Here is a 15,671-nt window from a genome sequence, read left to right as displayed (position 1 = left end):
CACTATGCAGCGAATTTTGACGAAAGATTTGCATCTTCATGCATACAAAGTTCAATTGACTCAGGAACTGAAGCCAGCTGACCATGGAAAGCGAAGGGACTTCGTTAATTGGGTATTGGAGAGACAACATGAAAATGCTGATTTTGCCGATAAAATCATCTTCAGTGACGAGGCCCATATTTCCATCTTGATGGCTTCGTCAATAGGCAGAATTGTCGCATTTGGGGTGAGGAAAATCCTCGAGTGATTTACGACAAGCAAATGCATCCTCAACGTGTCACTGTGTGGTGTGGTTTTTGGGCTGGAGGAATCATTGGACCTTTTTTTTATGAAAATGAGGCAGGTCAAGCGCAAACAGTCAATGGTGTTCGGTATCGTGAAATGATAACCAGTTTTTTCTTGCCCAGAATTGAAGAAATGAATGTGGAGGGCATGTGGTTTCAACAAGACGGCGCCACATGTCATACAGCCAGAGAAACAATTCAATTGCTGCATCAGTCATTTCCCGGTCGTTATTTCGCGTTTTGGAGACCAGAATTTGCGGCCTAGATCGTGCGATTTAACACCTTTAGATTTTTTTCTTTGGGGTTTTTTGAAGTCGATGGTTTACGCGAATAAGCCCACGACGACTCAAGCCTTAAAAGAGGAAATTGGACGCTGCATTAATGAAATACCGCAGCATTTATGCAAAAAGGTCATTGAAAATATCATTAAAAGATCCCGTGTGTGCCAGCAAAGCCGTGGCGGCCATCTGCACGATATCTTGTTCCATACATAACCTCATTCTGTCTTCTTCACGATATAGTAAAGTTTCACGATTTTTTTAAAAAATATCTGTGTTTTATTTAAAATTTAAAAATTGCGTTCTAGTTGGGACACCCATTATATACATTGACGGGTTTAACCTGCAGTTATTGAAAAAAAAATTTGATCGCTGATCTCTATTCTACAGAACTCAGTCACAAAATTGGAGAAAGGACACCGAATATCGACCCCCAGTGCCTCAAAGCGATTGGGTGAATTCCAACTCCAATTATTACAAGGTAAGGTCTATCTATACTAACTTTTTTTTTTTTATTCTTAATCCATCTGCAATCAGCCTCTTGGCTTTTATGGGAAATGATGGCAATTAGGGAACGCAAATCCAACAATTTTTATTCCCTCCGTAATTTGTAAACTGTCAGACTGCGGCAAGTTTCGCCCTTTTTAGCCGATACACACTGTCCGTCGTTTCCAAGAGGCCCGAAGCTAGGGGGTTGACGTGTTGCTGAAGTCTCATTTTGTATCGCACGGTTGATCTTTTAATGTCTTCCTCGACAGTGGCAATTCCCAAATATTTATGGACTTCAGTATTTCGTGTTAACCACAGCGCACCGCTCATATTTCGCAGTGTTTTGTCTATCTATACTAACTAAAGAAGTTTTTAGTAAGGTTGTTGCGGATATCTTGATCTATTAAAAGTCACGTTTTTTGTACAGGTCATATGCTATATACCTTATATGTGTCGATATATCTATCTGTTTGCGATAAACTCGAAAAGTACTGCACGGAATTTACAACACTATACATACATACATACATACATGTACATTTTTGAAGGATTACGACTCAGGGTTGCCGCTACCGTTGGTCGCTAATAATTAAATATTGTAATTGTTTGTAATAAATAAAGCATTATTTTATTTATATTTGTAAAATCACTAAATTATTAAAAATGGAATATAAACAGATAAAAAGTTGTTCTTGAACACAAAAACTTATGAAATAGATGTCAAATTCACAATCTCATTAAATGAACTATTCAGCACAAAAAGATTCAATGCAATCTCAATTAGAAGTCGATCTCGAGATAGCGCCTTCAAGCATACTCAGAATCTCTCAAAAGGATAGATAGATAGATAGATAACGATTGGCTGATAATGATTTTAATTTAACATTCGCTCGAACGGTGAAGGAAAATATCGTGAGGAAACCCACTTGCCTTAGACCCAAAAAGTAGAAGGCGTGTGTTAGGCACAGGAGGCTGATCGCCTATTGGCATATAAGATTGACAATGATCATAAAACAGATATAGAATGAGGCCCAGACCTAAAAAAAAAATCATTTAATCATATGGGTAACACATTGTACACTTATGACTTGTCAGTAAAGAAATATATATTAATGCTTCTAATTTTACATTTAGTGCCAGTTCTCAAATCAAGGGCGTAGAACGGAAGAGAAGAACTGGCAATAAACTCTCCGCCACTCTTTTTAATCGCCATGTTTTCAAAATAAATGGTTATAGCGCCACTGATTTCTTTATAAAAATTTCTACCAAAATATTTCTCCTCTTTTTGTAAGCTATCTTCGCATATATATAACACAAATACAAATATTAATTAATTTACGTAAATTATTTTTATTTATTTATATAATTTATGTATATTACACGAAAAAGTTGATAATTAACCAAAAATGTAAAATCAAAATATAATTTATTCGTACCTATACGAATTAATTATACAGTTATAATTGTCAAAAATATTAAGAAATGAATCCTTCTAAATATTCTTAAATCAAGAGCGTTAAACGGATCAAAACTGGCAATAAGCGCTGGGTCCGTCTCTATTTTGAAACAGGACGCTCTTTGTTAACTGATACCGCCCATGGATACTCTCAATGCCAGAGGACTCGCGAGTGCGTTGCCGGCTTTGAATTTACAAATCGTCTAGTTTTTTTACAAAATATTTGTGTGGAGCTCCAAACCATTGTACCTTCAGTCTAAATTCGTAGTTAGAAAGAAAGCCAGGGTTTAAACGCACAACTCCAAGAAGTCACATGTTTAAGCAATGTACCATTAAACTGCTTTGGTCCTATAGTTACACACTAAAATCTATTTTAATTTTTTTTCAGAATCAACCACAAGCACCTCCATTCGTACCTTTTGCCCCACAATATCCGCCCCCGCAATATCGTCCCAGGAACAATTTCCCAAAACATTTGCCCAGCGTGAGCAATTTACTTCCCAGCTGGACGCAGGTAAATTTTCTAAACTAGGGGAATCATTTATATTTCTGATTAATTAGTTTATAACTGCAACCTTTCCTACGAACGCGAAACAATTATTTTTTCGCCGGCAATCGAACCTAGAACCCTCCTAAGTACACGGCTGGTACGGGATTATATCTACATGATACGAATTTATTTTATTATTAATTTATTTATTTGAGCAGTGTTGGCCTAGTGGTTTCAACGTGCGACTCTCATACCTGAGGTCGTAGGTTCGATCCCAGGCTGTGCACCAATGGACTTTCTTTCTATGTGCGCATTTAACATTTGCTCGAACTGTGAAGGAAAACATCGTAAGGAAACCGACATGTCTTAGACCCAAAAAGTGGACGGCGTGTGTCAGGCACTGGAGGCTGATCACCTACTTGCCTATTAGATTTAAAAAATTATCATGAAACAGATTCAGAAATCTGAGGCCAAGACCTAAAGAGGTTGTAGCGCCACTGTTTTTTTTTTGATACGAATTTACAAGTAAAATTAATGTAAGTGTAATATTTTGTTTTAAATTTTTATTTATTTCCAGAACTCTCCAGCGCCATTCCAGCCTAACCAAGCCAATGAAAACCCATCAAACACCCAATCCAACCAAACCAACCAACGGACTAACCAGGGTGTGAATAACCCATTTGTGCCTTTACAAGTGCAGACTAGTCAAAGGTAATAGTTATGGATTTTGTAGTTTAAGGTTTATAAGTTTTTTTTTTTTAATTTCTTTATTTTACAAAAAAATATAATACAATCATAACAAGTTACATTAGCAAACCGCTGTGGTTTATATTCATGTAACCATAACAATCTTGTTTAGGAGCGCGACAAATGCATATAAAAGTAGTTTTTTAGTTTGCTGTTTATATTGGTTGGCGTTAGGCAATCTAATATGTGATTTGGTAGGCCATTTATTAGCCGCGCTAGCAAATACCTCAACGTTCTCTCGCCGTATACGTTGTTTGCTCTTGATGTACAGAGCCGGACTTGCGTCACCGCTCGGGTCTGTACGTCATGCTCTACTCGTTTTTTTAAGTCATCTCGAAAAAAGTGCTCGACTAGAAGACATTTATTAACTTTTTCTGATACGGGCAATATTTTACAGTGTTTGAAAACTCCTTTTTCTTCATTTTTGTATGAGTCGAGCACATTTCTCGAGACAACGTGTTTGAGGATTCGCATTTGGAGGTTATGTATTCGGCTGAGATACGTTGGATAAGTTCTCCCGTAGCTACTTAGACCGTAATTGATGACTGATTCGCAAAGCGCGTTGTAAAGTGAAAGTTTGGTTTTAAATGGGATACGCTTTTTGAGTATTGTTATTTGTGCCAAAAACTGTCGAAGTTTATCACAGATGTATTCTATGTGTTGATTCCAATGCATGTTTTTGTCTATAATTAATCCGAGATATTTTTGTTTATCGACTATTTGTATAGAAGGGCACTTGCACATTGTTGTTTTGTGGAGACAAGCGTGATCGTGAGCCACCAATGCTATACCAGTAGCTTCTTTTATGGAATTGGAGTTAAAACTAGTTTCAAGTTTAGCTATGATATTATATTTAACTGACGGATTTTTGATTTGATACGAAAAAAATTACGGGCCTAATAGTTACGAAAACATACACATACATATATTCTTATGCTCAAACCTTTTGAAGTTATACTTCTTTTGGCGCGTTGGGGAAAAATGATGAGAGTAATTTTTTACGATGCGCGCGCACTTCGTCACAAAAAATCGACACCCTGAAGTTGGCTATAGTCAACATTTTAGTTTTTTCTATTGTTAGTGTCGTTTTTTCTACAAACGTAGAATAAATTTTTTATCTTGTTACGCCAAAGAAGTATAACTTCTAACGCGTGTACATAAGTACGCACACGTTGTTTTATACGCACGCACATATATTGATTTGACTTCTTTATAGGTATATAAATTTTTAAGTATTTTTAAACACATTCGTCTCTTTCTCTCAAATTGTGTTTACGCTGTGATGAAAAGAGATAGATATCTTTAGTTACAACGGCGGAATTAGATGTATGAATAAGTATTTTTTGAAGCAAGTTGTGGATAGTTTCTTGTTTGTCTGAATAACTGAAGTGCACAATCGAACAACGATAGTATTAATAATGAACAGATTAAACACTAGAAATTAAGTGTTTATTGTAAACACTTCACCTTGTTTACTTTGTGTACTTAATTAAAATACAGTAGAGCCTCGTTAAGTCGAACCTCGATAAGTCAAAAACCTCCAAATCTCGAAAAAATGTTTTGTTCCCTTCCCTTAAAACACCAAAACCTCCATTACTTGAAATCTTGACCCTCTGTTAATCGAAATAATCACCGAGTCCCTCCAAGCCATTTTGGTACATATTTTCACTCTATAACTCGAAAAATTATATTTGACCTCTGTATCTCGAACATAGGAACGTTTTATTTTACAACCTTTACAACTTGATCATTTGGAATTTATTATCTCTATTGTTCGAACAAAAATAAGTTACCGACTTTAAGAACTTGCCGACAATGTGAGTACACTATTGTTTCTTAGGAAACATTTTAGGAGTATACAATAATAAATTTATGACTCATGGAAACACGTGTTTGCTTGCTTTGTGTCAGGTGTTCAATTTTTTTTAAATTTATAAGAATAAACCTCAAACTCTTTATGTCGAATCAAAATCCGCCTAAGTCGAAATCCTCCATAAGTTGAAAACTCTATAACTCGAATTTTTTGGCGTCTCCCTTGATGTTCGACTTATAGAGGTTCTACTGTATTTCAATTGTTTTTTTTTAATTATAATACTTTTTTTATTGATGATACTTTGTGTTGCTACTAAAAAAGTTCTCCACCGAAAAAGGGACAAATTTGACTTATTTGAGGGCAATAAAAAATGTTACGTATTTTTTATGTTTTACCTACAAAAAGGTAAATCTAAATATTTACTTACTCAAGTGACCTAATACAAAACTTAAAATATTTCAATATCACGAAAAATATATCGAATTAACTTTAATTACTTTATTTTATTCTTTAGCTGACATCACTGCCTACTAATTCCAGGTTTAGTAAACCTTTAAAAAAAACATGTTATCTTTACTTGTGCGTTTTTTTACTGTTAGTGATGAAAAGGAACGTTATTACCACTCGCCGTTAAACCACTTTTAATGTGGAGCACCGCACTTAATAAAATGGGTACATTAACTAACAATGAAATTGAAAAATGTGCCCGGCCAAAAAGGTTTGCCACCACTGACATGTCAAAAAATGATAGCTGTCAGATTTCTAAGGAATTTAAAATCAGAATATAAATGGAAAACAAAAAACTAAACACAGCGTCATAGACGACATAACCGTAAAGTTTAGAAATGACAATTGACATGTTTGACCCCACAGACGAGCCAACAATGTGAACCAGCCTCCTCGTAACATGGAGAGTCAGCCACCAACACAATCTTTGCTACCCAAGCCTCAGCCTGTCGTGGCTCAGGTAAGTAACGCTTCTGTTTTTTAACGTCTACCCACATTCTTGTTCTTTCATTTTCTGGATACTTCCTTGGTATTCCTGATGCTGATTGCATTTGTAATCAGTATATTTTAAGGCATGATCAGGGTTCAGTCCTTTTCGAACTGTTTTTTTTTTTGAGAGAAAAGAAGAGAAAAAAAGATCGCGTTGAATGTCCAATATGAAACCAAGCAATTTTTTATTTGTATTAGTTGTTTCATAACCCTAATAAAAAAATATAAAAAATCTACATAACACGTGGAGATTTATCACGTGCGCACGAGTTCGAGCCCCACGGAATATCAAATGATATAACCATTTCGTGTATTTGCGCTTGTGTAAGTTTTGTGTTTAATTTTTAGGTACCACAGAATAATCAACCTCCAACGAATAGGACTAAAAAGAGGAAACCCAGAATAGCGGCCAATCTTCCTTTTCAGTTTGACTGAATATGTCAACTGTCAGTTGTCAAATTCGATCGATTTAAACGTACATTATAATAAGATTAAACATGTGACTCGACATATTAACTAACTTTTAAAACTATAAAAATTATATTTTGGATATGTGAATGTATTATGTCAAAACTATTTTCTTTGTGACAGGTGACATTCAAGACTTGACACGTTCTTGTATAATGTCACGAATATATTTGAACCTGTATATTTTTAATACCTTGTTCTTTATGAATTTGAGTTTGAGACAAACGAATTTATGAATTTGAGTCGAGTTTTTAAATAATTTTAAATTAAATGCGATATTTTTTATGGCATTCACGCCACATTTATTTAATGTTTAGGCTGAAACGTTCAATGTACAAAATGACTATATCCGGAAAATTATTATCATTCTATGTAACAGATTTCACAATCGAATTCTGTACTACTCAAAATCAAGGAAAAATAAATTTTATTTGTTTTTGGACAATATTCAATTAAGATATATTACGGTAATGTATTAACTACGTTCAAGTCAGTTTTCAAATCTTGTCAATGTGTTACATATTTTTATAATTTATATTTTAAGAAATTGTATATTTTATTATTGACGTGTCTATATGACTATAAATAGTTCCTTAATGTCTTAGAAAATAGATGTTGTGTGAGTTTAAGAGAGTGAAAAATAGCCGTCTTGTAATAATGTCATAATATGTATTGAATAAAATAATATTTTCTAAATAAGGGTTATAATTTGATCAAGGGCTGTCTTCATCTAGATTCACATACTTTTGTAATGTTGGCCCTAAACTTTTTTAGCCAACGGTAATTTGTGACAGTCGTCACGTGACCAAATTTTAGCTGTCATTCCCACAGATCTTCAAACAGCTGACAGCTGATCTCATGACTGTGGTAAATCTTCTTAGAGGACCTTGCTCAAACGTGAATAATAATATTTAAGGAAATTAGTTGATGTATTAATGTATCTAGATGTCTATGCCCTCGTAAAATTAATATAGGGATATAAAATTGACATAATAAGTGTATCAATTTTGTAAGTACTCTAAGATGTTAATCGTACAAAATCAAATTCGATTCAAGTAAATGTAAAAAATATTTAAATCGGCATTTCACAGTACAATGTATGTGAACTTAAAATAAATGTATAATAATAAGTACAAGAGAATTGTCAGTCGTTATTATATACATTACATCACTGCCTTATTTGAAATGATTTTATGAGACCGACAGAGTATTAAATGTTTAAGTTTAACCAGATAGATTCTTTAAAAGAAATTCTTTAGTTATGTTATTAGTGAAATGCTTGAGTTTCAATCAAGTTTTATAAATTATGCGTGAATTTGTATGAAAAATCTTAACAGCTCCTACAGTGGTACCTCAAAAAAAAAGTATCTGAAAAAAATTAAACTATTTATTAAAATTTGACATTTACGTATATATCGGTTTAATACTCTGTGAATCTCATGGTCAATTAAACGCGGTTCGTTTGTCTGTGATTGGTCAAACGGAAAGCGTGTCACGTGTATATTGTCAGACTGGGCAATCTAAGACGTTTCATTTGTTTTACATTAGACAATCTTAGTACAATAAATGCGACTGGCTATTTTATATTTTTTTGTGGTATCCTTGTTCATAAACGTACTACATGCTTATCTTGTTATTGCTTTGCTCACGTGTCTGGATTGAAGGGACAAAAGCAAGACTTTGCTTTTAGTACGTTTATAAATAACTGAATGTACAAAAGGTGTATTTTTGTTTTTTAGAATGAAATAAAGTTTTGACAGCATTGGTTTATTTTTTATATCCTTGGCCTGTAAATAGTGTAATTTTTGGGTATAAAGTGAAAGTACTAGATGCCAACTTTGGCTGAATTAAAAAAAAAGTTTTGATTACAAGGTCTAAAGATCTATTACTCTGCAACAGCCTTACTCTGGAAAACAAATATTGATCTATAATTAGTAAGCGTTAAAACTCTTAAAAAATACCTAAATGAAATCAACTAATCAAACCTAATTTTCATAATGAAGACAACGGGCGGCCTTATCGCTTTCGAGCGATCTCATACAGGCAATTGTAAGGTAAAATACTGTACTCCACTGCTACTAAAAGGAGTTTTCCGCAATATAAGAATCTATTACATATTAAATAAATTTTGTATGTATCGAATCAAATACGATTTTTTCTGTAGAATCCTGTTCTTTTGTCCTAGAGGGGTACAAACCCGAACGTTTGAACTTTAGCAGTAAGAACGGAGGATGTGCGGCAGCGGTGTGAGAGAGGCGCAAATATGTTTACCTAGTTGTTATTGTCCTTTCTCTTTCTCAGCGCTAACCGCTGGATAATTTCATTGTGCCCTTAGCATTTAAAGTCTCGCCAAAAATTCGAGTTAGGCCCTTGTATTACTTAGAGACCGATATGTAGACAATAAAATTGATTAATTTACATAACATTGATGATGAAAATAAAAAAAAAAAATTCAATCTTGAAAGTTACGTTACCATTTTACAAATTTTATTTTGACTTTTCTTAACACGTGTGGGTTTTTCGATTTCGATGTTTAATCGTTGGCACCCTAGACCGTCGTAGTGCGGCAATTTGCTTTCAACACACTGCAATAGCTACTACTACGTCCTGGGTCAAGGTTCGATCACTGTCCGTAGTAACTTTGAACCCCAACGGCTGAGGCAGTTTTATTAACTATATGTATATTCTTTTTACTTTATATATAAATTAATCTATTTTAAAAATACAATGGCAATACCTATGATTAATTATCTATCAGATAATAAAACATATGTTTAAGTGTAATTGGAAAGTTTATCTATGAGATCATATAAAACCATTGAAAATATACTTCCTATTCGTAGTTTTGCTTGAAACTTACTGCTATGAGGTTGCTTTTGATTTTAATCATAGCCGAAGTGTCGGCCGTGGATCTTGAGTGGTGGAAATCAGCTCTGATCTATCAGATATATCCAAGGTCTTTTAAGGACAGCAATGGAGATGGAACGGGTGATTTAAATGGTAAGAAACTAGTCCTGTTATGTGCCCATTTTAAGCATGTTGGTATTAAGCCTATTGTTCCTTATTAAAATTAAAATCATGTTATTAAGATTACCGCAACTGATCTATGAAGCGGTCCTCGAAATTCGAATGATTTAGCTCTAACATTTATGTAAAAGCTGTATACTAAAAGTCCGCTGGCATCTTAGTAATTTATCTCCATGCAATACACCGACAACCAAGTAAAATATTCCAGGTATAACAGAAAAATTGCCGTATCTCCAAGAAACTGGTATTGACGCAATATGGCTGTCGCCGATTTTCCTTTCCCCAATGTATGATGCTGGTTATGATATCTCCGACTATAGACAGATTTCACCAGAGTTCGGAACTATGGAAGACTTTGAGACCCTGCTTGCAAAAGCTAAAGGATTAGGTAACACTTTTAAATGTTTCTACAATTCCATCTTTAATAATAAACACAATTTAGTTTAAATGATTTACATAAATGATGAAATAGGTAAAAGTTCACTAATTTACAAGTCGTATTGTTATAATTTAACAACAATAAAATAACAAAATTGTCTAGTTTTCGTAATTTCGCTTACTGTTCTATAGACAGCTAAACCGATCTAATATATTTTGATAGCGGGTGTCATAAGAACTTATATCAAACTTACGCATATTATGCCTACTTCAATTATAATACATCATTATAATTACAGGACTTCGTGTACTCCTAGACCTTGTACCAAATCATACGAGCAATGAGAGCGAGTGGTTCATAAAGTCTAAAAAGGGAGACCCTGAGTATTCGGACTATTATGTATGGGCAGATGGCATTAATGCCTGCACAGTGGGAGAAACTCAGCCTCCCAGTAATTGGGTAATGTAAAACCGAATGGGCAACTAAATATATTTCCTCTCCGTCTTTAATTATTGTAATATATTATTATATAATATCCAATAAGAAGTAATATGCATTAGTAACAATTGGTATACCTATAGATAATTCGAATAATAAATCTGCCGATGAGACGTAATTAGATAAGTAAACGAGGCTTTTTGCGATTTTTTTGTCGTATAGAGACTAAAACATATTCTCATTGCTTACATATTTACAAGTATATTTTTGTAGCTCAGTCAATTCCGTAAAAGTGCGTGGGAATACAGCGTTGAACGTGGACAGTTCTACTTACACCAATTTGTGATAGGACAACCTGATCTCAACTACAGAAATAAAAAGGTTCAGGAAGAAATGAAGGTAAGTGTTGTCTATATAATGGCAATGTCTGTCCGCGTCATATCAGCAGAATGAATGAAGTGTTAATGATGTACACCTATAATAGGATTTAATAATTATATTTTCTACTAAGTTTCTTTATTTTGTTATTTTTCAACATCGACTTATAGAATGTTAAGAACGCAGTGAGGTATTCAAGGCTACCAGGGCGCATCACAAGGCCTAGAATATTGTAAACAACATGTCCCCATAATAGGACATTTACTTTAAAGTACTTATTTGCTTTAATCAACATACAAATTACTACATTACTTTAGATATTTGATTGATTATACTTATTATCAGTTAAACACAAAATGAAACGATTTTCTATGTAATGTTGTTAATTTATTACATGCATTTTTGCATGGCAGGACATCACTTATTTAAGTAATTGAATTGTCTTGTTAAGTAACTTTAGTAATGATTTAATTGATTTCAGGATGTCCTAAGGTTTTGGCTGGATCGAGGTATATCAGGTTACCGAATTGATGCTGTTAACACGATGTACGAAGTTGACCCCAAAAAATTTTGTGGACGATATCCCGATGAACCCAGATCTGGTAAAGTTTGTTAGTACAGTTAGCAACGGACAGCGTTCATTTGAGTTTCTTTGATCTTCTTAGAGATCAAGTGAGGCGTAATTGCGTTATAATATAAATTTCGAATTTTTAGGGATACATATAAAATTTATGTATGAAAGATAATGTTCCAATTCATAATTATAAAATCATTTCGCCCGTCACGAGTTTTCTGATGTTGCTGTGAAATAAAATATTATAATACGTTTCGGTTCAGTAGAGTGTTATTAATTACATGTGCCGTAATTTTAGGAGATCCGATTGCCGTAGAAGACGACTATAATTATCTTAAACACATATACACAAAGGATCAAGACGAGACATACTCAGTTATATACGATTGGCGAGAAGTACTCGACGAATACACGATAAAGGATCAGGAATATAAAATCATGATAACCGAAGCCTACACAGACTTAGAACATCTGATGAGATATTATGGGGACGGAAAAAGGAACGGTTCTATTCCTTTTAACTTTTCTCTTTTGGAGAATATTCGTAAGGATTCTGATGCTGTATCTATTAAACGAATTATTGATCAATGGATGGAGAATATGCCGGTGGGAAGGACGGCTAACTGGGTGGTATGTTCTGTCTGTTATAGTAACAGAAACGTTATGCAGAGTATTTGTGCGTGTTCTTTACCAGGAAATTAAACAAAACATGTATAATTAATCAATTTTGATCCACAGCTAGATACAGCTAAAAAAATAAATAATCAGCAAGATTTAAAGAAATATTATTATCTTTTATACTTACTGATTTCTTAAATTATTGAGATTTTATGACATATTCATTTATTTACATTGTTGTTTTATGTAATTTTTTTACAGAATGGAAACCATGATCAAAGTAGATTAGCCACTCGTGTAGGCGTTGACAGAGTAGACGCAATGAATATGCTGACACTGCTACTTCCCGGGGTGGCATTTACCTATCAGGTAAACAACATAAAATAATCTGAATGAGATATGTTCTGAGTAATCACGATAGTGGCCTCCTGACTATAGTGGAAGATTAATTTATTTTTTACGGACCCCATAAGCCAAATATTTAAAACCATGTTAGTTTAGGCTTGGAATCTTATGATAGGAAGAGAGGGCTGATCACCTAATTGTCTATGTCTATGAAACAAATGCGGAAAGTTGAATCCCAAACAAGACCCATGGTGGGTTATTATTGTTAACATACGTAGGCAGACCTTGAATAAACTAAAAATATTTACAGGGAGAAGAATTAGGTATGACAGATGGTTTTATAACGTGGGAAGAAACACAGGATCCACAAGCATGCAATACTGACGATCCTATCAACTACTGGAAAAATTCACGAGACCCAAGCAGAACTCCATACCAGTGGGACGACAGTCCCAATGCTGGGTTTTCTACTACAAATGGTAAAACATGGTTACCCGTTGCTGATAATTATAAAGATGTGAATTTAGATGCACAGATGAAGGCAAATAAAAGTCATTATCAGGTATGCATAAGCATGCACAATGTACCAGTGCAGTCATACAAAATAAATAAGAAATAATATAAAATAATTTTAATACCTAAATATTTAGGCACTTTTAATTTGTAATCTTTAAAATAATTAGTAGTATAGTTATTTAAAGACTAATACTACTATTTATTTTATTCGAAGAAGTCTTTATAAATCTTCTCCTTTATTAAAAAACGTGTGTGTACTTATGAACACGCGTTAGAAGTTATACTTCTTTGGCGTAATAATTTTCTTCAAGCACTTTAGAGGGACGTTTCCCTCTTCGGATTGCATCTTTGTTGTCTATTTTAATGGTCAATTCCATTCGAAACGATGTAATATATTACACTTATCATGATATTTTACAATAAATAGTATGTTTTTTAATACATTGGAACGGGTTTTCTCGTATAGAAATCATTCTTTTAGTTTAAATAAACACGACACTGGATGGCGTAGTCTTGCTCTTTCGTGAATTTTGTAAACGTTGTTGACATTCATAAGCATGCTCTATGAAGCATCTAAATTGAATAAACGTATTTTGATTTTGATTTTGCTGAAGAACACTACGCCATGACAGACAATGCAACTTGTCGATAAAATAGAGCAAGCGCCAACTAGCGGCCCAGACTGTTTCACCGACGAGCCGTTTAAACAGATATTCATGGTGTCGGTTTTTTGTGACGGTGTGCGCGTGCATCGTAAAAATTTACTCTCATCATTTTTCCCTAACGCGCCAAAAGAAGTATAACTAGTAATGACATAAAACTAAATCAGAATTTAAACAAAATAATATTTATCCTACTTTAGTCTTCATTACCTCTTAACTTAGGGGAAATAATAGTGTAGCTTTTTTAATCCGGATTGCTAAACCTAACATATACTTTATTTTATTATGTATAGTATTGAATTATGTGCACTAAAATTAAATTAATTTCAGTTCTATAAAGACGTGGTGACAATCAGAAAGAAAGATGTAGTACGCAAAGGGCGTTTAGACGTCAGAGCTGTATCAAACTCAACTCTAGTTGTGGGCAGGTAGGCAATGTTTTAAGAAGGCCAGCTTCATCTGTCTAATTATAGTTTTTTTTGTAAATATGTTTGTTCTAATATTTATTTATTCAAATAATTCATTTGTTTAGAAAGGTTCCATGACGTTATGTGAGCAAATGTAATTGCCATACAATTTTACGCCAAGTGATTGTCTAACAATTCTAACTGCTAGCAACATTTAGTGCCATTATATATATTTTTATAATGAAAATGCATAATGGCTTATTTTCAACAGAATGCTTCCGGGTAACCCAGCAATTGTAGGTGTAATTAATTTGTCAAATGACACAGAAATTACTGACTTATCAGAATTTGAATGGCTACCAGCATATTTGATTGTCGTAGCCTCCGGAGTTGGTTGTGAGGGCATTTCCTTAGAAAATGGGTAAGAAAATATACCTTTAGATATATTGTAGTATAGTTTTTTAAGTATTTATATAGTAAGGTTTCACTGCCATCCAACTTTCATTGTACTACTTTAATTTGTAACCATGGTTAGTTATTGTACATATAAAAAACATGTCAATTAAAGGTGTAGAAAAAAGGTGTTTTCTTAAAAATGAGATGAGTATAGTACTATCTACTCTTTCAAATTTCTTATAACATCGTCTTATGAAATATTGTTTTACATTTTTACAGCGCAATTATTCGCAAAGATAAAGTTGTAATGACTGGAAAATGTGCTTTACTTCTACAAAGTTTGTGTGCCACAACGAAGGGCTGTTGTGAAAATAATAAATGATGCTTTTATAAAGAATAAATGCTATTATCAACAATCATTCTTAAATATAAATAAAAATGTAATTATGAAGTTTTATTTTAACTAACCTTATAATATTAGTACTTACATCTTAAATTAGAAGTCCATAGCACCCTCAAGGAAACACAAACAGTCAACTTGATTTATAATCACATCAATATATTTTGTCGCTATTGTTTCCAAGAACACTTCCTATTAATATATTGATAAAGCTACACACTGACCTAAACTATTGTTTGCTTTAACATAGTTAAATTATTTAATATAAAATATAATAATTTATATCCTTATTTGCTATTATTCGAAAGTAACGATCTTTGGGTCTTAGGTCGTATAGGTATATAATATAGGTACCTAAGACCCAAAGATCGACTTGTGTCAGGCATAGAAGATGGATCGGAATTGCCTTGAAAAAAAAGGTTCAAAGAATCAATTATCCGAGATTTGGTGTTTAATGTTATTAACTGTATGTAACCATGTATATTCTTTTTACTTCATATGTAATTCAAT

General features: G+C 33.5%; 2 protein-coding genes across 4 annotated transcripts in view; both read left to right on the top strand.

Moving 5' to 3' along the window:
* The window catches only part of LOC125060195 (5'-3' exoribonuclease 1), a 40,019-nt gene extending 31,236 nt beyond the window's left edge, over positions 1 to 8,783 (top strand). For all 3 annotated transcript variants that reach the window (XM_047664965.1, XM_047664966.1, XM_047664964.1), the window contains 5 exons: positions 953 to 1,043; positions 2,896 to 3,021; positions 3,575 to 3,708; positions 6,431 to 6,524; positions 6,902 to 8,783. In XM_047664965.1, the coding sequence (XP_047520921.1) occupies positions 953 to 1,043; positions 2,896 to 3,021; positions 3,575 to 3,708; positions 6,431 to 6,524; positions 6,902 to 6,988 (532 nt within the window). In that variant the 3' untranslated portion in view covers positions 6,989 to 8,783. The remainder of the gene's footprint in view (positions 1 to 952; positions 1,044 to 2,895; positions 3,022 to 3,574; positions 3,709 to 6,430; positions 6,525 to 6,901) is intronic.
* Positions 8,784 to 9,846: 1,063 nt separating this feature from the next.
* Positions 9,847 to 15,205, top strand: LOC125060167 (maltase A1-like). Its single transcript, XM_047664936.1, has 11 exons — positions 9,847 to 10,021; positions 10,257 to 10,436; positions 10,726 to 10,886; positions 11,139 to 11,264; positions 11,725 to 11,845; positions 12,116 to 12,447; positions 12,697 to 12,804; positions 13,091 to 13,342; positions 14,289 to 14,386; positions 14,637 to 14,786; positions 15,041 to 15,205. The coding sequence occupies exons 1-11, from the start codon at positions 9,886 to 9,888 to the stop codon at positions 15,141 to 15,143; spliced, it is 1,767 nt and encodes a 588-aa protein (XP_047520892.1). The 5' UTR covers positions 9,847 to 9,885; the 3' UTR covers positions 15,144 to 15,205.
* The last annotated feature ends 466 nt before the right edge of the window (positions 15,206 to 15,671 follow it).

This window comes from Pieris napi, chromosome 21 (genome assembly GCF_905475465.1).
Source record: "Pieris napi chromosome 21, ilPieNapi1.2, whole genome shotgun sequence".
Lineage (NCBI taxonomy): Eukaryota > Metazoa > Arthropoda > Insecta > Lepidoptera > Pieridae > Pieris > Pieris napi.
The sequence above is the reverse complement of the archived record's forward strand: the minus strand, read 5'-3'. Positions and strand labels throughout refer to the sequence as shown.

Bases quoted from the DNA above. Each gene is read 5' to 3' on its own strand.
- LOC125060167 (XM_047664936.1), top strand. From the start codon at position 9,886: ATGAGGTTGCTTTTGATTTTAATCATAGCCGAAGTGTCGGCCGTGGAT. The intron at 10,022-10,256 runs GTAAGAAACTAG...AAAATATTCCAG, and splicing joins TGGAACGGGTGATTTAAATG to GTATAACAGAAAAATTGCCG. The intron at 14,387-14,636 runs GTAGGCAATGTT...TATTTTCAACAG, and splicing joins TCAACTCTAGTTGTGGGCAG to AATGCTTCCGGGTAACCCAG.